We start from the raw sequence: 24,108 nt of genomic DNA on the forward strand, positions 1-24,108 counted from the left end.
TGGACCATGTAAAGATCCTCCCCACCCCTCCAACCGAAGTCCTTTAGAGGAGAGGATGTATGTTAACTTGGTTCTGAGTTCAAACTTTCAGCCAATCAGAATAGAGAAATTAACATGTAGCGCTTTGTAAATTTATTTTAAACTGAGCACTGGGGTCGATGATCTTCACTGGGAACTGTTTTTTTTGGGAAGGGGTGATAACTTGGTCCCCGGGCCTTCCCCGGAATGTTTAAGCAAAAAAAAATCATTTTTCTCAGGAAATTGGTTTTTTTTGTTGTACTTACCCTCATTTAAGAAAAGCGAAAAAAAATCAACTATAATGGATTTGTGTGGTTTATAATGTTATCAAAATGAATGATTCACATTTTGAACTCAGACAACAATATTGAATAAAAAATTGATTTTGATTTTTTTTTATCAATATTAAATTTTTGCAATGCGGGTTTACGGCCTAATTGATTTCTAAACCTAACCCCTCTGACGTTTGCCCCTTTGCGCCCTTGCCCCCATTGTCTCCTTTGTCCCAGTACAACCCCACAACCCAACCCCACCCCCCCCCCCCCACTCCAACGTTTGCCCCTTCGCCCCCTTTGTCGTACCTGAAAAACCACCCCCACCCATCTACAAATTACAATTTTATCCCCCCCAAAGTCACTAAATAGTTTGAGAAAATTGTTGAAAACGAACAAAATTGAGAAATAGAGCAAAATAAATTAATACAAAAATCAAAATTGCGCAAAAAAAATCAAAATTGAACAACAATTAACCAACTTTAGTTTAAAACGTAGAAAGACAAGACTTTATGTACTTTGGAATTCTCATCTCAGCAAAAAAAAAAGTGGAAAAAAAGATGGATTATAATGGAGTTTTTTGTCTTTATCTATAAAACTGAAAAATATTCAATTATTAAGGATTTGCAATGGTTTTTAATTAGGGCAGGCCTGTGAAATGCATAGATGTTCTTTTCCGGGCCGGAATTGTCCACATCTACAGCTCCCAGGCATTTCTCGATCCTTTTCAGCAAAAAAAACGTCAATGATTCAAAAATTGATTTTCCCTAAATGCATATTTTGCAACTCAAATTTTGAAAATTTCAAAATTGAAACAAACGTGGGCATATACATTTGTGTCCTAGACAATTGTTTCCCCAGACAAAATATTCCAAAAAATTAAAATTTTCCGAAGCATTTGTGTCCGAGACAAAAATTACTTAATTTTGGTTCTGTCAATTTGTTCAAACTTTGGTTGTTTTTTAATTGGCGAGCCATGTTCTCCAATTGTTTATCTTCATGAACTGACAACAAAACTACCTGTTGGAGCTTAACAAGTTTGGGACACAAATGACTGATAATGTTGTCTGCGTTTTTTAGGTCTTTTGGACAATTTTGTTCGGGACGCAAATGTTTGGGACACAAATGTCTGGACACGGCCTGCCTATTAGTTTTTGGTAATTGCTTAGCTAGGTGATCATTCAATTGAATAGAAAATTAGCCTCAGTTGGTCGTTTGCCTTTAATTATTTAAAAAAAAACGGTTTGGTCGGTCCACTTTTCAAACCTTGTAGTTTTTGTTGAAAATCGATACAATCTTGTACTTTTATTTGAATATTGACTTTATGAGGTTCAAATAGCTGTGCAATCGATCTTCTAAATGATATTCAAAACGTCATAAACTCAATTTTTTTCTAAACCTGATCCGCTAGCTGTGGGTATGTTGGACATCAAAATTAGAGAACAGATAAAGTTTCTAATCATTAATGTCAAGCTGCAACATGGTCTACATACAGTCATACAGAAACAAAAACAACTTGAAACTGATTTCAATTCATCTCTATTTCTCTACGCACAAGTTTTCATATTCGTCATCAAGCCTGGTTCCTTCTTCTGGACACATTCTATGCGGATCGTATGTCTGGATGGTATCAAACGGCGTCTCTCCCCACCAATTTCCAGCTATGTTGTAGTGGCAGACAAAGTTGGTCCAAATGCGTGTCTTCCCCTTTTTCTTCCAGGTACTCACACACTTCTCCTGTGCACAGCCTATGTACTTAGTGTCCGCCCATAGCATTTGGGTTAGATGAAGACACGCCCATGAAGCTAAAACTCATTTTAATTTAACCTTACCCAGCTTCGCTTTCTTAAAAAGCTTTTGAAAGTGCGCTCTCTAGGTACAAAGAAACTGTGCGAGTTTCATGGTTAGCAAAAACCGAATTGAGAAAAATTCTACTCTCGTTTCGACCAAATGAGTTATCTAGCCAAAACACAAGTCAATTATTTTTAACGATCGCAAAACTCAATCATTAAACAATGAAATATTATATGCTGACCAATTTTAAGTTTATTGAGGATGAAAAACAGGCACGACAGTTTTTTCAAACGCTCCCTTGAGCAAAATTGATAGTTCCGCATGATTTCTTGCAAATAAAAAACACAAGAAATTTCATCGGAATCCAAGCCGACAAAAATGACCACGAAAAAAACGTCCGGCAGATTTGACCTCCTCCCCTTCCACCCTTTGGCACGCTTTCAGCTTAGCAGTTACTTTCCTTCTTTCAAGACTAATTACGAATACTAAACCATTCAAAATGAAACATAGCAAAACATATATGTAATGTACCAAGCTAGCTCATATCGAAACATTCAAATATTCGTCGCAAGGGAATTTATCGTACGACTCTTCTCTCTGCTGCTTCCTTGTCTATGTGAATGATGAATATAACTACGATTAGTATAGTCACGAATGATTATTATACTCACGACTACACGTGTGTTGTCGCCAGCTGTACTGTTTGATCTCCCTGTACCACTTCAGCACTATCCCTTCCACACGCATGTTCACACCCTGGAAGCCACTTGCGAATGCCAGATTCTCCCCTACCGCTCCTTTTTCCTCCTCCACTTGTGCAAAGAGAGTCCCCCTGTCGGGCAAGTGGCTCTTCATGCACGCACTCGCAACCTATCATCGTAAGAACGTTGAACATCTGCCTGTGATGAAGAGTACTATATTTGTATGCTGATTTGTTTGTTCACTACCTGGTTGTTCCGACCATAAACGGGGAGGAACTTTATATTCGGGTGTGTTTTTGATTTTTCTTTTTTTTTGTTTTCCGCGCAAAATAAGGTATCACAAATAATTGTCGTGATGGGTCGAGTGATATATTATATTAAAGCCCTTACAGTCGTGATTCGCACAACATTAAAAAAGAATTCAAAATTAGAGCGAATAAAGCGAGCGAGCAGGCTTAAAATCAGCGGCGGATTTAGGGGGAAGGTGGGAGGGGGCGCTCAGGTATTCGACAATCTCTACTAAACAATATATACTAATTTTGAGGGGGGCGCCTTGGGAGAGCTCGGAAATTTTAGTGCTTTGGGAGAGCTCGGATTTTTTGGCCTCTTTTAGTGCTTTGGGAGAGCTCAGAATTTTTGGCCTCTTTTAGTGCTTTGGGAGAGCTCGGAAAATCAATTTGGTCTGCTTAAAAAATAGGTCGACAAAATTTTCGAAATTATTATTTACTGGTTACATTTAGAAGCTATTAATCTTAAAAGTGCGACATTCTGTAACATCCCTAGTTGGCGAAAATGGCCAATCTTGTAAAATTTTGTAAGATTCCTGCAAGATTCTGGCAGAAACCTGCATTCTCTTGTATGATTCTTACAATATCTCACAAGATACCCCAGTCAAAACTAATCAATCTCGCAAAAATCTTGTAAGATCTTACAAGATTTTTGCATGATTGAATAATTTTGAATGGGGTATCTTCAAATGGGTATCTAGTTCAAGGAACCAGTTCGTTAAATAGTAAAAAAAAATTTCATGCTTTTATTCACATGTTCAGTCTGCAACGTAAATTTTTCTCCGGCTCTAAAACCACAAAATCCACTCCCTTGGACTGCTCAAACAAATTATTGGGTCTCAAGTTAATGAGTTCTGGCTAGTGCAAAATATATGATTGGCCATCTTCACCAACTAGGGAAGTGGCAGTTTATAACAAGGCATTGGCAAGTAACAATTGCTCTCTCCGCTGCGCTTACATTCGGCATCAGAGGATTAGTGCGCGTGAATCGTGGTCTGCCGCTCAAATGCTGTCACTGGTCCAAATTATCATTTGGACTTGTCACCTGGTCCAAACTTGGTCCAAATTATTCAGGGTGAGTTGTACAGCTTAAGCTGGTTTGAATGAGTTACACTTGACGTTTTCAAATATTTGTAGTTTTCGAGACGAGCGATCACCTCGTGCCTCTTATGTCGTATAATGCACGGTTATTTGAACATATTATGGGCGCTCGGGTTGAAATGACGTTCGAAAACGTCTCAGATTGCCCAACTTGTTTCATTTTGCTCAACTTTGGGCAAAAATCTCGACTTGGGTGGATTTGATAATTCCTATAACTCTAATTCGGATAAAGCTTGAGAATGCTTACTGTTTTCTTTTACCGCCAGAGGCAGGATTTTTTTCCGACGGATACTGGAATTTTTTAATGAAGAAGGGAGATTTCAATAAAATTGACATATTTTCAACCGGCATTTTTGAAAATGGCTCCTTTTTTCAAGTGATACTTTATCAAGTGATGACCAACGTGAATCCAGTTTTTTGAAATCAATTACGAAGTTGAATCTTGTTTTACTGAAAGATATTTTTTTTACAGCAAGACGTATTATTAACAGACACTCCTTCTTTGCGTAATAACTTCGAAATAAACCAAAGCTTCTCAGATCATCCTGCACTTTCCTGTTAAATAGCATTTGAAACGGAACAGATAAATCTAAACCTTTCTTGTATCCGTTAAGTAGACTCCAAATCATTGCGTTTCTTTTTAATAAACAACAGACTTCATTGCTCGAATGATGCAATTAGAATGCTTGAAACGTTCTATGGGTTGTATTATCAAGCCGTTAACAAGTATATTCCACAAAAGACAATTCGTTGCTCGAAAGCCCCCCAATGGATGTCATCACACTCAATAAAGACTGAAAATTGTCTTCAGACGGCATTGAAACATAATTATTCTGACGAGAAAATTAAATGCTGCACGAAAGAGTTGAAAAGTTCTTTAGAACTAGACAAAGCCGTTTACTTTGAGTCAAGGAAAGATTGCGATTTAAAAATGACTTACAAGTATCTCAGATTGATAAATGGAACGGCAAATGTACCCAGAAAAATGTCATTCAAAAATACCAGTTTATGCTCTAATTTTACAATCTGTGAAGCTTTTAACGAGTTTTTTTGCATCTCTGTACAAAATACACAACAAACCAGTGAATGTTCCAAGCGATATTTTTTTCCAGGAATATACTTATCGGTATTGCGAAATTCTTAACGAATTGAGCTAATGCAAATCAGGAACAAATTCAGTTGATGGTATATCTCCTACCATATTAATTTTTGTTTTACAGTTCTCTTTGAATGATATTGTTGAACTGTTTAATTGCATAGTCAATAAGAAACTGTTTCCAGATATCTGGAAAATAGCACACATTAATCTTTTACACGAAAAAAGCTTCTCGTATGAACATTGAGAATTACAGGTCCATTTCAATACTTCCTGCACTCGCCCTAAAACCACATGAAATACTTCATTGAACTGCTCCAATTCTTGGGTCTCATGTTAACGGGTTATGGCTAGAGCCAATTACATGATTGGCCATCTTCACCAACTAGTGAAGTGGCAGTTTATAACAAGGCATTGGCAAGTAACAATTGCTCTCTCCGCTGCGCTTACATTCGGCATCAGAGGATTAGTGCGCGCGAATCGTGGTCTGCCGTTTAAATACTGTCACTGGTCCAAATTATTACTTGGACTTGTCACCTGGCCAAACTTGGTCCAAATTATCCAGGGCGAGTTGTATTACTTGTTTGAATAAGTTCAACTTGAAGTTATCAAAGACTTGTAGTTTTTGACGAGTGGTCGCCTCGTGCTTCTTATGTCGTATCATCGATGGCTATTTGAACATATTCTGGGTGAAATCCACCTAAGTGCAAAAATCTCCACTTAGGTGGATTTGATAAATGCTATACCTCTAATTCGGATAACGCTTGAGAATGCCTTATGTTTTCTTTTATCGCCAGAGACAGCATTTTTTCTGACGGATACTGGAATTCTTTTAATGAAAACGGGAGATTTCAATAAGTTTGACGACATTTTTTCAAGCGGCATTTTCGAAATTGGTTCTTTTTTTCTCTGCCACACAATACCAATCTTAATCTTACTCTTAGATCTAGCGTATACTGGTATTTGCGAGTTAGATATCAGGAAATATCATGAAGGAGAACAATTGTTTTCTAAGTTATATATTCATTTTTGTTCTGTTGCTGAAACTATGAATAGTTTCAGCGTTACAAATAATTGTACGTGTTAGTTAAGGATCATGATTGGTTAGTTAGAAAAATTTTATAGAGATAGTTTCATCAGTTTTATAATTGGATATGAATACTAGTTTTAAACTGCTTCCATTAAAGTTGAACTCAAGAAATTGATATATTTTGGATGATATATTTGTTTATTGAAAAGAAATATAAAAACAGGCAACACTCCATGACTTACTCCTTTTTTGCATCTACTCCATGAAATGAACAGTTATCTGCAATCGATGATTCTCAACAGCCATAAACTTTTCATAAACAGCAGAAAAAATAACAAACAGAAAACGAAATAGTAACATCATGCGAATAAAAAAATTACCAAAACGTTCAAAGGTTAGACTTGAAAGAAAAGTAATCAAGACGGTCAAATGATCTTGGCTCGGTTGTTTTTTTTTTAATTTTAAATTACTAGAAGTAAAATCTCGACGACTAGATCTGGAAAATAAGAGCGAGAATAAAACCAATATCAGACTGAAGAGTTGCATGAAACTATCCAAATGAAAAAAAATAGTTTAACAAACGGACGGCGCACCTGATTCGAAATTACTCTATGAGTTGTTGAACATCGCGTCAACTCTTTATTAAATTTTTTTTCTAGGTGAACACTAAAAATCAATAGTAAACACACATCGGCCAATTGTTTTTCTTGCATTTATGAAATTTAAATGACTGAAAAAGGCTGCCGTTTGACCGTAAATACTTTGTTGACTTGGTTTATAAGCGATCAACAGCATTTTTGACATCGGTTGGCTTAACGGAAGCAGTGACCGGTTCTACACAATCCGTAAGATTTTCTAGGGTTAATGGTTTGTTTGTGTACATCTCGGACAGTGTCCGGCTCCGAAACCTGAAATCGGAGATCGAAATTTCAGAAATTGCGGGGCCTTGGTTTTTGAAGGGAACTTTGATCTCAGAATATTTTTAAAAGCTATCGATTGCATCATCGCGTTATTTTGTCATTAATTACCCGATTATATCATTGCGTTATCTTCTCATTAATTACCCGATTATACTATTTTGTTCCCGTACCCAGGGGATTTTCTGTGCAAGATCTGAAATTCTTTATTTCTTACATAAGTTGATTCTCAGATCTAAAATTCTTTGTTTCAGATCTTGTTAAGAATTTACAAATTTCAGATCTGAAATTTGGATCTGAAATGGAAAGTTTCAGATCTGAAATAACCTTGAAAAACAAAATTTCAGATCTGAAACCAGATCTTAGAAATCCTTTGTTAAATTAAAATTTATGCATTCCGCGCAAAAAATGTAGTTTTTATTTTTTGATGTTTCTGCAATACACGATTATGGTAAGATTAACTAGCGGTCATAAAAACTTCCAAACATTTTCACAAACAGGTTTTTTCCGAACTAAATTTATTGTTCAACAATTTTTTGTTCAACTGTTTTTTTATTGTTCAACTGTTAAAAATAATTCAAAAACTGTTAGAAACTCTGTAACATTGTTGATTTTCATTCGCAACTTATGAGTTTTCAATGTTTATCTCATGCTTGGGGAAACATACTTCGCCAGTCTCGTACTTGAGAGTATGCTGAGCACCTGCTAGTAGCTAGCAGAAGCTATAACAATCAAAAATAGCAAAAGTTGAGTCCGAAGCATTATTTTTCTCAGAACTGAAATAACCAAGAAAAACTTAATATTAGATCTAAAATAGGTTTTTCAGATCTGAAATAACCAAGAAAAAGAAAATTTCAGAATGGAAATTAGATCTGAAATAACGAATAATCAAAGAATCCAAGCGTTATTTGAACATTTCACAGCCTTTTTCAAATTTGAAATTTAGATCTGAAAAAGGTTATTTTAGATCTGTTTTAGAAAATTTACTGGGTACGGGTTATCTTGTCATTAATTAACATATTTCGATGTGCTACTTGCTGAGTACTCTCAATATTTTGATGCCCAAGTTGAGCAAGATTAAGACCGGTATCAGACTGAAGATTTGCACGAAACTATCCAGCTGAAAAAAAAATAGTTTAACCAACGGACGGCGCATCTGATCCGAATTTACTCTATGAGTTGTTGAACTGCGCGTCAACTCTTTATTAATTTTATTTTCTAGGTGAACACTTAAACACAACAGTAAACATACATCGGCCATTTGTTTTTCTTGCATTTAGACATAGAATGACTTAAAAATGCTGCCGTTTGACCGTAAATACTTTGTTGACTTGGTTTATAAGCGATCAACAGCACTTTTGACATCGGTTGGCTTAACGGAAGCAGTGACAGGTTCTACACAGTCCGTAAGACTTTCTAGGTTTAATGGTTTGTTTCTGTATATCTCGGACAGTGTCCAACTCCAAAACTTGAAATCGGAGATCGAAATTTCAGAAGTTGCGGGTGCTTGGTTTTTGGAGAAAACTTTGGTCTCAGAATATTCACAAAAACTACCGATTGCATCATTGCGTTATCTTGTCATTATTTACCCGATTTTATCATTGCGTGTTCTTCTCAATAATTACCCGATTATACCATTGCGTTATCTTCTCATTAATTACCCGATTATACCATTGCGTTCCCGTACCCAGGGGACTTTCTGTGCAAGATCTGAAATTCTTTCTTTCTTACATAAGTTGATTCTCAGATCTGAAATTCTTTGTTTCACATCTTGATAAGAATTTACAAGTTTCAGATCTGAAATTTGGATCTGAAATAGAAAGTTTGAGATCTGAAATAACCTTGAAAAACAAAGTTTTAGATCTGAAATCAGGTCTTATAAATCTTTTGTTAAATTATAGTTTAAGCATTTCGAGCAAAAAATGGAGTTTTTATTTTTTGATGTTTCGACAATACACAATTATGTTAAGATTAAATCTTGGTCAGAAAAGTTTCCAAACATTTTCACAAACAGGTTTTTCGAACTAAATTTCTTGCTCAACTGTGTTAAAAAGATTTCAAAAACTGTGAGAAACTCTGTAAAATTGTTGATTTTCATTCGCAACTTATGGGTTTTCAATGTTTATCTCATGCTTGAGGAAACATACTTTGCCAGTCTCGTACTTGAGACTATGCTGAGCACCTGCTAGTAGCTAGCAGAAGCTATAACAATCAAAAATAGCAAAAATTGAGTCCGAAGCATCATTTTTCTCAGATCTGAAATAACCAAGAAAAACTTGATATTAGATCTGAAATAGGTTTTTCAGATCTGAAATAACCAAGAGAAAGAAAATTTGAGAATGGAAATTAGATCTGAAATAACGAATCCCTGAAGTATCCTAGCGTTATTTAAACATTTCACAACCTTTTTCAAATCTGAAATTTAGATCTGAAAAAGGTTATTTCATATCTGTTTTAGAAAATTTACTGGGTAAGGGTTATCTTTTCAATAATTAACAAATTTCTATTTGCTTCTTGTTGAGTACTCTCAAATTTATTGATGCTTAAGTTGAGCAAGAATAAGACCGGTATCAGACTGAAGAGTTGCACAAAATTATCCAGTTGAAAAAAAAATAGTTTAACAAACGGACGGCGCACCTGATCCGAATTTACTCTATGAGTTGTTGAACTGCGCGTCAACTCCTTATTAAAATTTTTTCCTAAGTGAACACTTAAACTCAATAGAAAGCACACATCGGCCATTTGTTCTTCTTTTGCATTTATGACATAGAAATGACTGAAAAATGCTGCCGTTTGACCGTAAATACTTTGTTGACTTGGTTTATAAGCGATCAACAGCCTTTTTGACATCGGTTGGCTTAACGGAAGCAGTGACAGGCTCTACACAATCCGTAAGTGTTTCTAGGGTTAATGGTTTGTTTCGGTATATCTTGGACAGTGTCCAAATCCGAAACCTGAAATCGGAGATCGAAATTTCAGAAATTGCGGGGCCTTGGTTTTTGGAGGGAACTTTGATCTCAAAATATTTACAAAAACTATCGATTGCATCATTGCGTTATCTTGTCATTAATTGCCCAATTTTATCAATGCGTTATCTTTTCATTAATTACCCGATTTTACCATTGCGTTCCCGTACCCAGTGTCATTTCTGTCCAAGGTCGGAAACATACTTCGCCAGTCTCGTACATGAGACTGTGCTGAGCACCTGCTAGTAGCTAGCAGAAGCTATAACAATCAAAAATAGCAAACATTGAGTCTGAAGCATTATTTTTTTCAGATCTGAAATAACCAAGAAAAACTTAATATTAGATCTGAAATAGGTTTTTTCAGATCTGAAATAACCAAGAAAAAGAAAATTTCAGACCTGAAATTAGATCTGAAGTAACGAATCCTTAAAGTATCCAAGCGTTATTTAAACATTTCACAACCTCTTTCAAATCTGAAATTTAGATCTGAAAAAGGTTATTTCAGATCTGTCTTAGAACATTTATTGGGTACGGGTTATCTTCTCATTAATTAACATATTTCGATGTGCTACTTGCTGAGTACTCTCAATATTATTGAAGCTTAAGTTAATTATTAAAAGTTTGATTTTGCATCTGGTCTCATGTAATGCCGCACCGGTAGATTTCATTTCGTGCTTCAATGCTCGGAATTTAAAATGTACAAAAGGGGAGGGGGGAGATTCGTTAAAAGGTACCATAGGGGGTATAGTTAACAAGATCCCTTTTGTATACGCTGCAACCAATCTCTTGCCCTTCTATAAAAACTGATTCAACGGTTAAGCATATGTGATTTTTCAGTCTTTTCTGTTGCACGGCCCAAGAAGCCATATTGTTTTTTGTTACGACTTTCGTAACGAAAGTAACGGAATATTTGTGCTCGGGTGGGTTTTTTTCTTCAGACAAATTTCGAATTTTTAACTAGCCCTTTTTGTCGGAATTTTTTTATATCATTCGAAAGGTATTGTTGTCTTGAGCTCAAATTTGAAAAAATATTTCACCTGTGAGGTTACGGGGGTTTACGGGGGTTTAAAGATTGCCATTTTGGCCAATTTAGGACAATTAACGCGCGATATATTCCGCACTATTAACGCGTAAGCAGAGAGTTAATCCGTGTTAGAAATAATCCGTGTGGGAGAATAATTTTCATAAAAAAATTTCAAAATATACAAAAAAAAAACTTTTTCATTTTGTTTTATTTCATTTAATTTTTTTTTGCTATTAGTGCTCCATAAACCTTAAAAAGCAGTCGGAACATTCAGGGCCTCGCCCTGATACGTGCAGTCTTGTTTTTTTTTCTTCAGACAAATTTCGACTTTTTAACTAGCCATTTTTGACGGATATTTTTTTATTTCGTTCAAAAGTTATTGTTGTCCTGAGCTTAAATTTGAAAAGATATTTTACCGGTGATCATTTTTGGTAAAGTTACGGGGGTTTAAATATTGCCATTTTGGCCAATTTGGGACAGTTAAAGCGCGATATATTTCGCGCTATTAACGCGTGAGCGGAGACTTAATCCGTTTTAAAAATCGTTCCAAATTGGTTGAAAGAAGTTTATTTGCCGCAATTGTTTTGTTAAAAGGAGCGAAATTTATCCTTTTGTACTTTATATGGCGTCTGGGGGATGATTTTCACAAAAAAAAGTCTCAAATTAAAAAAAAATTCATTTATTTTATTACAATTATTTTTTTATGTTATTGCTGCTCCATAGACCTTAAAAGATAGTCAGAACATTCAGGGCTTCGCCCTGATACGAGCAGTCTTGTTGAGTTTTTGCTTTTAATGAAAATCTTTCGTGTGAATCAGTTTTAGTCAATCAGTATTGAGCATTTTGATTCGTTTTTCAAAATAACAAAACGAGCAGTTTTGGGCCATATAACAGAAAAGACCCAGAATTTTGCACCTAGTATCGAATATGCCCTTTTTCTAAAGTCAAAATGGGGAACCCTCAAAGAGATCCGATCTTTTTTGTGTTGCTCTGAGTAGAACTCAGGTGGCAAACCTGTTTGGCGGTGAGTGCCAGCTGTTCAATCCATTCTAGTTTGTTCATGCCCACTGGGTATCCACTGAAGTTCTCCCTGTTCCGGTCCCTCCACTTGAGCCCATTTCGCCACCTGTTGTGGGCGTTCAGTACTTTTTTCCTCTGTTGATATGTGAGGCCATCCGGCCCAATATCTGCATCCGTTGCTAAAGAATTGGATATTTTGAGTAATCCCAATGCACACCCACCCCCTCCCACACACACACACACACACACACACAAATACCAGCGCATAAAAGATGCAATGAGATGAAGCAACGCAACAGTGCAGAAGTGATAAACTAATTAACTCAAAAGTCACCAAAATTAATTCTTTGTTCCAATTTTAAAGAAAAACAACGGAATATATCTACTCTTTTTCTTTTTTTATGTGATTTTTCTTTAGATCTATTTTAACGTTTATATAATTATGACTGATCTTTTTTGAATCACGTATTTCCTAAAATACCGACTCGGGTTGAAGTCACAGAGAAAATCAGCACTTCTTCAGAAATGTATTAGTAAAATATCAGTTCTGTATCAGCTTCCGCGAAAAAACCGCAAAATGTAACAGTACTGATTCAGGTTTTTTTCTGACCAGAATAAGATCAGAGGTTTTATTCTGATAACTCTCTGATCAGAAAAAAAAATCAAAGGTTTTGTTCTGATATTTTTCTGACCATAAAAAATTCAGAAATTTTGATCTGTCAGAAAATTTCTAAGATCAGAAAAAAATAATGTTTACTTATTTTTACCAAAAATTGCCGTGTTTCCAGACAAGTTTAGTTGCTCAAGCTTTTAAATTACAATAGTTACCCAATTTACTTTTTTCGCTAAAAAATGCATTTTCAGGTTGTTTTTAGCTGACTTTTTGCTGCGGGGAAATGTTTCAATTTACAAAAAGAATTTTTTTTCCTATATATTAACCAAAAATTGTCGTGTTTCCAGGCAAATTTAGTAGTTGCTTAAGCTTTTCAATTACCAACGCTGACCAATTTCTATTTTTGCGAAAAAAGAAACCGAACTTTTACATTGTTTCTGACACAGCTTGAATTCTAAAGCTATTTTAAGGGTTTTTCTGTTTTGTAACGACACGTGACTAAACTTCGAAATCAAATCGAAATTTCGTAAATCATTTTCCAGTTATGTTTCAGAATAAAAACAGAATAAAACAGTGCTGTAACAGTATTGTTACAGTTCTAGAAGAGAACTGGCAAATTTTTTCCTGTTCAATCTCTTGGTCAGGTGAAAAACAGAGTAAAAATCTGATTTCACACTGATGCAGAACTGAACTTCGTTCTAGAACACCTGTTTTACTTAAACAGTACTGATAACTTCCGTGACTTCAACCCGGGGACTTCACGAGTTCAAATTAGGAAGATTCTCATCAGCGGCCTTTTTCGTATTAAGAGTTCAGAATTTATTAAAGCCAAATAGAAGTGAAGCTTGCTTATCTAAGTAATCGTTACAAGGCCAAAATTTGCATTAAATAAGCGCTCAATTAGGTGTCTGTAAGTCACTGGAATCCAGAGGAAGTCGTCAATTATGTTCAAAATGATCCGCTTACGAAATTTCCTCTGATTCCGCGCACAAATACCTGTAACGTAAGCTTTGCGGGCCCGAATTTATCGGCCGGTTGTTCTCGATCCGCAAATATGAGCGGATTCCGCAAACTGTAAACGGAATCCGCAAACTGTTAGCAGATTTTGCAAAATTGATTATGCTTAATTAAACGATGTAAGAGAATTTCGCAAACTTTGTCGGCTAGTTGTTCCGGATCCCGCAAATATGAGCGGATTTCGCAAATTGTAAGCAGAATCCGCAAAAATTAGCAGATTTTGCAAACTGTTATGCATTATTTAATGATGAAAGAGGATTCAGCAAACTTTGTTGGCTAGTTGTTCCGGATTCCGCAAATATAAGCGGATTTCGCAAATTATAAACAGAATCCGCAAAAATAAGCAGATTTTTCAAAACTGTTATGCATAGTTTAATGATGTCAGAGGATACCCGAAACTTTGTCGGCTAGTTGTTCCGGGTTACGCAAATCTGAGCGGATTCCGCGAATTGTAAACAGAATGCGGAAATGTTTTCAGATTTTGCAAAATTGTTTTGCATAATTTAATGATGTAAGAGGATTCCGCAAATTGTGAGACACAATTTTTTATGATTAATTTCATGAGCGTAACTTTTCCCTTACTTTCAATGTTGCTGAGATTTGCTGTTTTTTGCCCACAATTACTACCTGCGAGTATTTTCTGCTATTTTCTGGGGCTGAGAATTTTTGCTTCAACCTCCAGGCAGCGAGCACACATCATGGTGAGCGTCGTTGAACTCGTTGCTTGGGGGAGAGGCAACAACTCGCATTTCAGAAAACTATCAGAAAAAAAAGCGAGTTGTTTTTACTGGGAGGGAGGGGGCACAATAGCCGTTCTCTAATAGCTTGTATATTGGACCTTTCCTTCGTAGATGACATCATAATCAAGTTCGAGTTAATGTTTTTTTTTTATTTTGTGACAGTGCTGGATCTCTTTAGGCCCCCTTCCTCGTAAAATTAGAAATGATTAACCACCCCTATAACCCAGGTCGAGGTCTCTGACTCATTTCCAGACTTTCGCGACAAAATTGTAGCATATCCATGCTTTCCAGACCAAAATTAGGCATGTCCAGACTTTGGTGATCAGAACCTGGCATTTCCCGACTTTTGCGACCATGATGATCCGTCGCGACTATCGCGACCGAAGTGGAGGTGGCGCGACCAAAACATCGCGACTCATATTTGGTATGTCCAGACTCTCGCGACCAAGAGCTGCCATTTCCAGACTTTCGTGACCGAACGCGACCGAGGCGGATACGGCGCGACCCTGTGGCTCAGGAAAACTCGTGACCGGCGCGACCAAACTTAGCCATTTCTAGACTTTCCAGACCTTGATGGAGACGGCGCGACTTTCCAGACCAACATGGAGACGGCGCGACTTTAAAAAAGTATTTCAGGGCTTTCGCGACCGAGGTGAAGACGGCGCGACTTTCGCGACCAAGGTGGATACGACGCCACTCAGGAAAGGGCGCGACTCAAAAAGCAACAGCGCTTTCCTTCGTAGATTGGACCTTTCCTTTTGCAGCTGTGCTGCAGATTTTTTACCAGTGCTATTCAAGGTCACTGATATGGCCTATACTGAGTGCCACGCTGTGGATGGTCACTCTGTTGTTTTGCTACATCGTTTGCTAGAAGTTTATTTACTCTCTTCCTCAACTCTATATTCTCTTGGTCAAAGATTGACTAATAAATATTAAATTGGAACTAAGTATCTAAACAACTAATCTATCAATTTACTCTTACAGAGCAACTAAGTTTTTCCTCGTTATTTCTCGGCAAATGCCATGGCGCAGCCAGCAGTTCCTGTGAATGAAGACAAGACTGACCTGTTAGGTATTCCTCCCTTTTGGGCGAAACCATATGTCAATCCGCCGTTCCTTTGGGAATCTTGGATAGGTCAATTCTTCCTAGCAGTGGGTCTAAAGGACTATCAACCCTCAAGATCTTTTAGTGGAGCCCACGGAAATTATCGATGATCTCCCTCCGAAACCAGAGGCAGTGGGACATGCAGAAGAAGCTGGGGAGGCGAATGCTCGAGTCCTCCGAGATCAAGCGGCGGTTCGTAGAGTAACTGAATTGAATGTTGAGCGCAGAAGAAAAGGTCCTAGAATTAGCCAGAACTGGTTCTATCACGAAGCTGAAGCTCGTTTGAAGTCACGTTTGCTTTTTGCATTAGGAAACAAGGGAAAGAGACGTTTTACAGACTCTTATCCTCACACGGATATTAGTGTTACTCCTTTTCGAGATTTTCATTATGCTTGTGAGACGTTATTCACGGTGGAACGTGACTATACTGTCGAACGTATCAAGCTCAATAACACTATATTCATGTTGGACACTGACACTTTCTCTTCATTCTACGCTCGACTTAGCGCTCAGATTGCCCTGTGCAATTAGCCCAACCCTCAACAAAGGGAAACTTTGAAGGACCTTTTCATTGGAAGAATTCGTGATGTGGATGTCCAGCAACATTTAATTAAGGCAAAAGCGGATTTGGATGATACTTTTTAACTCGCACTGGAGTGTGAAGAGGGGGCTAGTACGTTCGCTCAGTCCCAAAAATTACTTCCACGCAATCAGTTTTCTAATACTATAAAGATTAAACAAGAACCCATTTTCTCAATTCAGTCGTCTCGAGGAAAACGTAATTATCCTCAAAATCAAACCAATCGACAAAACACGCAGAGCAACAAAGGCAACAAATCGTGCTATTTCTGTGGTAATCCTTTTAGTCCGGATCACAGAAAATCATGTCCAGCTCGCGAAGTTTATCTAGTACGTTCGATGAATTACAATCTAGTAAGAAAGGTGGTCACCTTGCCAAGAGTTGCAATTCATCAAAACGGCGTGTGAATTTGGTTCACGAAAACAAGGAGATGTCAGATCCCTCCATCTATTGTAATTTTATAGATGCGGATTATGATAGCGAACCGGAGTACGGTGTTTTGCAGTTAGAAAGTGCGGTCAGAATCAATAGTATCGAGCTTCCAAAATCAAACAAAGGGAAAACACGAAGTCTCAGTATTCAGTTGCGTACTGGTCATACTTTTTTCTGTTCAACCGTTGACACGAGGAGTCCGGTCTCTTTCCTTAACAAACGCACTTGTGATCTATTACTTCAACGTAGCCCGTCTATCAAATTCCGTGACACCACATGATACCCTACAGATACTTTGTATGTTGATTATAATTAAAAACCGATTCATCTTCTTGGGTCAATTCGCATTCCGATCTCTTCTAGCGGCTGGAACGTGGAAGAGGCTCATTTCCTCGTCTCCGAGAATAGAACCCGAAATCTTCAGCGCTTAGACTTGCAAGATCAACTAGGTGTGGTGACTACCCAATTAAGGACGGAGTCCGTCCATCTGCTGGAGGATAAATCTCAGGACCCGATTTCTGAATTTTGGGGTTCATTCTTTGCCAGTAAATAGGCACACGTGTTTCGTCGGTTAGGGAGATCCAAGAACCACAAAGTATATACAAACTTTGAATTCCCTTTGAAGTTCCAACTCATATCCAGGACAGAGTTGCTAACGAGATCAAGCTGTTAGTGGAACAAGGTCACATCGAAAAACTGGATAAATGTACTACAGATTTCTTCATAGCGCCCATCGTGTTGACAGCCAAGAAAGATGGCTCAATCAAACTTGCCCTCAATGCCAAGTCGATGAATGCACAGATCTGGAAAAACAAGTATCAGATGCCAAACATTCACAAACTCATCAATTCAGTGGCTCAAATCATCACTAAGGATGTATCTGGCAAGGTTTGGTTCACGTAATTTGATTTGAAGTACGCTTTCAGTCAGTTGCCATTATCGTCTTTTACCAGTAGTCATTGTAACTTCAATATTTTGTGTGGGGACGCTACCGGAACGTATAGATTCAAGACTGGGTTTTACGGCTTAACAGATATGCCGACCGAGTTCCAGAAGGCAATGGACTGTACTTTACAAGGATTAGAGGGGGTTATTTGATATTTAGACGATATCTTAGTAGTTACGAAGGGAGATATTTAAGAACATAACGAATTGGTAGAAAAGGTGATGCAGAGACTCGATGCGGAAGGCTGGGAATTGAAGCTTAGTAAGTGTGAACTTTCTGTTAACCAGTTAACTTGGTTAGGTTATGATATTAATGAGGGCGGTTATTCTCCAAAATTTTCAAAAATAGATGCGATCCAATGACTCAAGCCCCAAAATCTTTGAAACAACTCCGCTCATTTATGGGTACGTTGAATCACCTACAACGGTTTATACCTGATTTGCATACTCATACAGTTCATTTTTGTTAATCTTTAAAGGCATGTAACAAGCAGTCGTTTCTGCGGGGAGAGAAACAATATAGCGCCTTCAAAGGATAATCATTTTGGTGGCCAAAATTCCTAGTTTATTTCATTATGATTCTTCAAAAAAATCTTGGGTAAAATGTGACGCTAGCCATAACGGAGCTTGTCTCGAGCAGGAAATCGAACCGAGAGTTTGGGCGCTAACTTCGTTTGCTTCGCGTTTTCTTAATAATGCAGAGGCGAAGTGTAGTGCAAACGAAATGGAATTGTTGGCGATCATTTGGGCTTGTGAACACTTCTGTACGTATTTGTTGGGTAATCGTTTTCAAGTGTTGACGGATCATAAAGCCATTATTTCGGCATTGAATGAAAATTATATTAATAAGTCATACCAATCCCGTCTTTCTCGTTGGGCGGATCGTTTATTTCCTTTTGATTTCGAGGTTATTCAAGTCCCTTGGGTTACTCTGGGTATTGTGGATTATTTTTCTCGCTACCCTACGTTTTCTAATCCTGCTCCCTCTAACTACGATGAACTTTTTGTCGTTTAGTCCATTGAGGCTTTTGATTCGGCCTTAACATTCATAAATTCATTTAGCTTGTATAATTCGAGTGATGGGTTTTGTCCTTCGTGGCAAGAGGGCGTTGATCTTCGAACACGGAAATTTTCCTTGCCTTCATTTAAGACTTCTTCGGCAGGGGGCGACTTAGAATTACATCGATCTGTCAACCAATCAAATCACGTTATGCAAATACGTGTTTCAAGTTTCTCACCAATAGAGGGCGTCTAGTTATGCTCTGAGAGTGTTAACCAATCAAAAATGGGTATGCAAATTAGAAATTGTAGACCGGTTTCTCTCACTATCGATCATTGTCTCCGACCTCAAACTATTCAAAACAGTCAAACCTCTTTTCTCTCAACATCTCATTTTTTCCAATCTCACCATCAAGGTATGAATTTACCTGACCCGATTCTGCCACCAGATACTAACCAACGATCTAAATTCGACTTTAGTTCATCCCATTGACTCACAGACGATACTCAACTCGACGGCGGAATAAACTGACCTCCTCACATTCGTGGAAAATTTTCCTCTGACCTCACCGAATTTCAGATGACCAAGCCCGCGTCCCCCAATGAGATCTCGACAGTTAGGTCAAATCTCTCAATCGAACACAATCGAACCCGTGAGCGAGCAGCCAAATTTCGTTTTGTTGCCGCGAGGACCACTTCCAGAAAGGAGGGACATAATCAACTGTTGGAGGTTCTAAAAAAGTGCCGTTTATCTAGGCCTGGAAAGGTCCACACAGCCGCTAAGATTGGAGTCTTTGCAGTGAATGGCGGTAAGCCGATCCTCTCGAAATCCAAGAAGACATCGTGGGACTGCCAGGCCTGTTTGATGCTGATCTCTTGGCCGAACTTACGGAGGAGGATCGTTTTCTGGATCCTATGAAGTGTCAACAAGGAAGTCACTACCTTCAATAAACTCGGGGATTATATGGCTCAATTCTGGCCCAAGACAGCGGTAGTCAATAACTGCGTGGTCCTTGACAACAAGTTGGCAATTCCCGAAGCTTTGAGACAAGCTGTCCTTGCTCTCCTTCATCGCTCTCACCCAGGACAAGAGGCCATAATGTCAGCCTCCGAATACACTTGGTGGCCGTTACTAAACCGACAGATTGTCGATACCTGTGAGAAGTGCCGTGAATGCACGTTGAATGGTAAGAATCTTAAGCCTGCTCAGGATTTTCATACCGCACAAACATTACATAATTTGTCTGGGCCAAATCAGGAGTTGCAATTAGATTTCGCCGGTCCTATATTAGATACTAAGGGTTCGAAGATATTCCTCTTGATAGCTATAGATTGTTTCTTTAAATTTCTTTCTGTTCTCATTACCAAAACTACTGGGGCTAAGAAGGTTAGAAAATTCCTCGATACTTACAGACGTATCCATGGTATACCTCAATCTATCAGGACTGATCATAGCTCTGGGTTTAAGAATGATTTAGTACAACAATTACGTTCCAGTAGGGGTATTAGACATTTTCTTTCACCTGTTGGAGATCATAGAGGCTCTGGTTTAGTTGAACGTTCGATACAGACTATAAAGCGAAAACTGGACACTGCTAAACTTGATCCTAATTTTGGTAATTTTAAGGAGACGATTCAGCAGATAATCAAACACATTCGCAAAAGTAATCATTCGGTACTTAGAAAATCGCCTTTCGAGTTACATTTTGGGCGTAAGCGAAAGACTGAATAGTCCCAAGCTTATCATAATGTTGTTCATTCTGATACTTCAGCCCAAAGACTCGAACGAAACCTTCTTACGCCGGATCAGATTGCTAGCCAGGACTACATCAGGGATCGCGCTAAGGTGATGCCTAGAGGAAAAACTAGCCCTCCGATTGCTCCACAATTCAAGCCGATGTTTTCTCTGGAGGTTAATGTGGCTGAGAGTGAGCCTTACAAGGCTCTAGCTGAACTCGCTCGGGCGGCCAATAAGTGGACACAGTTTAAGCGGAACCTCCCACCGGATGGGGTAAAGCGAGTCCTCAAAGAGTTGACGAGTCGTCATTCGGATCTTGCTCATTCTCTAAAGACGGGTCTTTCACGTAACACACTTCGTTTCTCGGAGGGTAGGTCTGGTTCTACACCCCCAGGGGCTCAAGCTAGTTCCCGTCGATTACCAAGTCTACAACCCTGTCGCTCGACTAAAACAAGTAAATTGGAAAACCTTCTCTTATCTGATCCTAGTCGAGTTAGAGTCTTTAGGAAAATTATAGATCGTCAGTCTGGCAAGCCTCTTTATAAGACTGTTATATTCAAGATTACTCAGATTACCGATCACACTTATGTTACTGACAAAAGGAAAATTTATCGTAAAAACCATGCTTGCCTTCAGCCTAACTTTCGTTATAACATTTCAGCGGGCCAAAACACACTAGGTGATCGTCTTCAAACGCCAGGATCGACTTCCTGCAGTGTGGGCAAAAGGCCAGCTACTCGCTCTCAACCAACGCTGAGTTTCTGTCGCCAGATGGTGTTTCTCCGCAGGGTTTCGCTCCACCCTCACATGACGCGTTTTCCGAACCACACACTTCGTACTCTTCGCTATCTCTCCCCGCTCAGCCAGTAGTGGACGACTCGGAGGTTGTAACGACCTCATCACGTAGCAAGAAATCAACGAAATTCTTTGGCGGCCCTTTACGTCACTCTGTTATATTAGTGGAAGAAGAGAAACTAGTTGAGGAGGAGGTTTAAGATTTACCCTCAGGAAGCGCCTTACCGTTCTCGTATTCGCCAAGAAAACCGCTCATTCGTGATCGACCTCAATTGACCTTTTTGGAGGCGTCCTCTTCCTCATTTGTCAACAAAACTCAAGATGGCGATTGACTATTATCTACATATCAAACTATACAAAACTCTATCAAACTTTCTATGCTCTTTATTCTTTGCCACCTTGCATTTGTGAGGGCTAGGGGTGCTATCTATCTAATGCTCATTTGGGTGCAGTTTATTTGTTATTGCAAAAATTTTGTACTGATTTTCTAAAATTTTTCTCTCTCGCGGGGAATGTCATGAGGCGACCTTCGGTACCTCGCTTATAACTTGTCTTTTGCAGCTATGCTGCACATTTATTACCAGTGCTACTCAAGGTCACTGATATGGCCTATACTGAGTGCCACAGCTTGAATAGCCTCCTTAAAAAAACATGAAGTTTTTGCTTAACGCGGAGAGAGGTCAGATTTGTTAAAGTAGGCTATTCAAACTTTAAACCTTGAAATAGTTCGAGGGGCAAAAAATGAAAATAAAAGAATGAAAAAATTGAAAGAACCAGTGAAAAAAGTCAGTTGGACGGCTGTGCATACAGAAGTTTTTGACAAAAAAAATCATAAAAATCCGGTAGAGAGAAATTCGGAAATTCACCAGGTCTTAAAATAATACCAGGCGGAAATTCACTAGGGATAAAAAAATAATAGGCCAAAAAAAGCATTTTGGGAACTTTTGGGACGAGTTTGACCAGTAGCGGATTTAGGGGGGCCGGGGGGGGGGGGCGGGGGCGGACGCCTCCCTCCTCATGGATTCGACCCCCTGCCGACACAAAGGGTCCCCCTTTGTACTATTTTGAGATATCCATTTTTGGCTGACTGACATTAAATTTTTTCTAAAGACGCCTTTGGCGCAAATCTATACTAATTTTGAGGGGGAGCGCGCACCAAAAAACGCAATTTTTTAATAAAGTTTTCCAAAAAGTGCCCAAAAACGTTTTTTTTACCTGTTTTTTCAAAAATCCGGCCACAACAGCGTTACGAGGGTTCTTAGTGTTCTTAAGAAACCCTAAGAAAAGAATGTCCCCACCCCCAAATGCGCCCCTGTCAGAGGATATAAACATCACGTACCTGGACTTCTTTTCCAAAATTTCCAAGCTCCAATGCAGCATTGATAAGCAAGAATAATGACCACTAATAACAAAACCTTAATGCTCATAACAAAATTCAAACTCTATTTCAAACAGTTGAAGAGAGCAAATGCGATTACTGATGGGTTGATGAGCGAAGTTTAGCTAGTCGTTGGAACTTTTTGGATTTTGCAATGCGCTAGAAATTGCAAAAAATTGGAATTTATTTTTTAAACAAATTTATTGGACATTTTTGAGTTAGTTCTGACCTTGAGACGGTGAAATGGCGTTGAAAATGTCAGCAAATTTCTGAAATTGCAATTGATCTGCCAAAAGAGCAATGCAAAACCATCCTTTTTTTAAAATAACTTCAAGCCCACAACTTCGGAACAATTTTCATTCACCAACGATCTGCCATGAGCTTTTCGAGGCAAAGAATGAAAAGCCGACAAAAAAGCGAATACAAAATTTCAGAGGTTTATATGGTCTGAATTAGAAAAAAACAATTAGACAATTTCCGATAAATTTGCTTAAAACTATAACTTCGAACCAAAAATTGGGAGATAAACTCAGAGCAAATTATTAAAACAGTGCTGATTTAAATTGAACGGAAAAAATGAGCTTAACTTGAAATTTCAAACACGTTTTTCTCAATTTGTTTTGCGAAATTCGGGCCCACAATTATATCAATGATTGACTCGGTATTTTTGGCGTATTTTTTAATTAACTAAGAAAAGCCAAAATGACCCGGTTTTGGGGTAAAGTTTTCGGCCTGAATTTCGCAAAACAAATTACACCATATTATTTCTGCTTAAGTTTTAAGCAAGTTTTGTCTTCATAAGTTTTCACCTAAACTCGACCCAATTTGAGAAGAACTCGTTTTAAATTTTAAGTTTAATGCGTTTTGTCCGGTTAATTTAAATCGGCACTGTAGTTCTTAGCAAATTAAATAGACGTCTTAAATTTTTGAAACATAGTTTGAGAGTTGGAAAGAGTTCAAACAGACAAAAACAATAAAAAATGCAACCTCCCAATTTTGTGCAATTTTTGCATGTAAATTTGAGTTTTTAAGTGACATTGAGACATACTTTTTGTCTCAAATATTAGAGTTTGAATGTAAAAATTGTCTGAAAAAGGTCATTTGCTCTTTTTAATTGTTTTTGTCGGTCCGAAATTTTTGCTACTACTTATATATTGAGAGAGTTGAAAAAGTTCGGACAGAATTAATCAAAAAGAGCAACTGATTAGACATCAACGTAAATTAAAACTGAAATAAATATAGCGTCGAAAGTTCATACAGCAGAAATTCGCTCAAAACTATAACCACGGCGGGCAATTGCACCGAATAGTCGAATAGTAAATCTTGAAACAGGAAAATTATTGCTCAGCGTGGCTTATGTTTTGCTGCGATTAGTTTCCGAGTTTTAAATGATTTGATCATCTTCACATCCGTATGTTGTTTTGGGGCGACCTAATAATTTTGTTAAAAAATGACTTCAGATTTCGATTTTTGAACTAATTTTGCTAATTAGTTTATAGTAAAACCTGGATGTTCCTTGCTTAAGTATTGGAGTATTTAA

The 24,108-nt window shown here is 38.0% G+C and overlaps 1 protein-coding gene across 1 annotated transcript; it reads right to left on the reverse strand.

The window, feature by feature from the left end:
• Positions 1-1,729: 1,729 nt before the first annotated feature.
• LOC134840504 (venom allergen 5-like) lies at positions 1,730-22,746 on the reverse strand. The gene is made up of 4 exons (XM_063856348.1): positions 22,530-22,746; positions 12,221-12,405; positions 2,756-2,954; positions 1,730-2,095 (listed from the first exon to the last, which is right to left on the reverse strand). The coding sequence occupies exons 1-4, from the start codon at positions 22,615-22,617 to the stop codon at positions 1,830-1,832; spliced, it is 738 nt and encodes a 245-aa protein (XP_063712418.1). The 5' UTR covers positions 22,618-22,746; the 3' UTR covers positions 1,730-1,829.
• Between the last annotated feature and the right edge of the window lie 1,362 nt (positions 22,747-24,108).

The sequence above is a fragment of the Symsagittifera roscoffensis genome, chromosome 2 (genome assembly GCF_963678635.1).
Source record: "Symsagittifera roscoffensis chromosome 2, txSymRosc1.1, whole genome shotgun sequence".
Taxonomy (NCBI): Eukaryota; Metazoa; Xenacoelomorpha; order Acoela; family Convolutidae; genus Symsagittifera; species Symsagittifera roscoffensis.

Excerpts from the sequence above, each read along its gene's own strand:
- LOC134840504 (XM_063856348.1), bottom strand. The coding sequence starts at position 22,617 with ATGAGCATTAAGGTTTTGTTATTAGTGGTCATTATTCTTGCTTATCAA. Across the intron at positions 2,955-12,220 it reads TGGCACTCACCGCCAAACAG|GTTGCGAGTGCGTGCATGAA; the intron begins GTTTGCCACCTG and ends TTACGATGATAG. Across the intron at positions 2,096-2,755 it reads GCGACAACACACGTGTAGTC|CTTCATGGGCGTGTCTTCAT; the intron begins GTGAGTATAATA and ends AATGAGTTTTAG.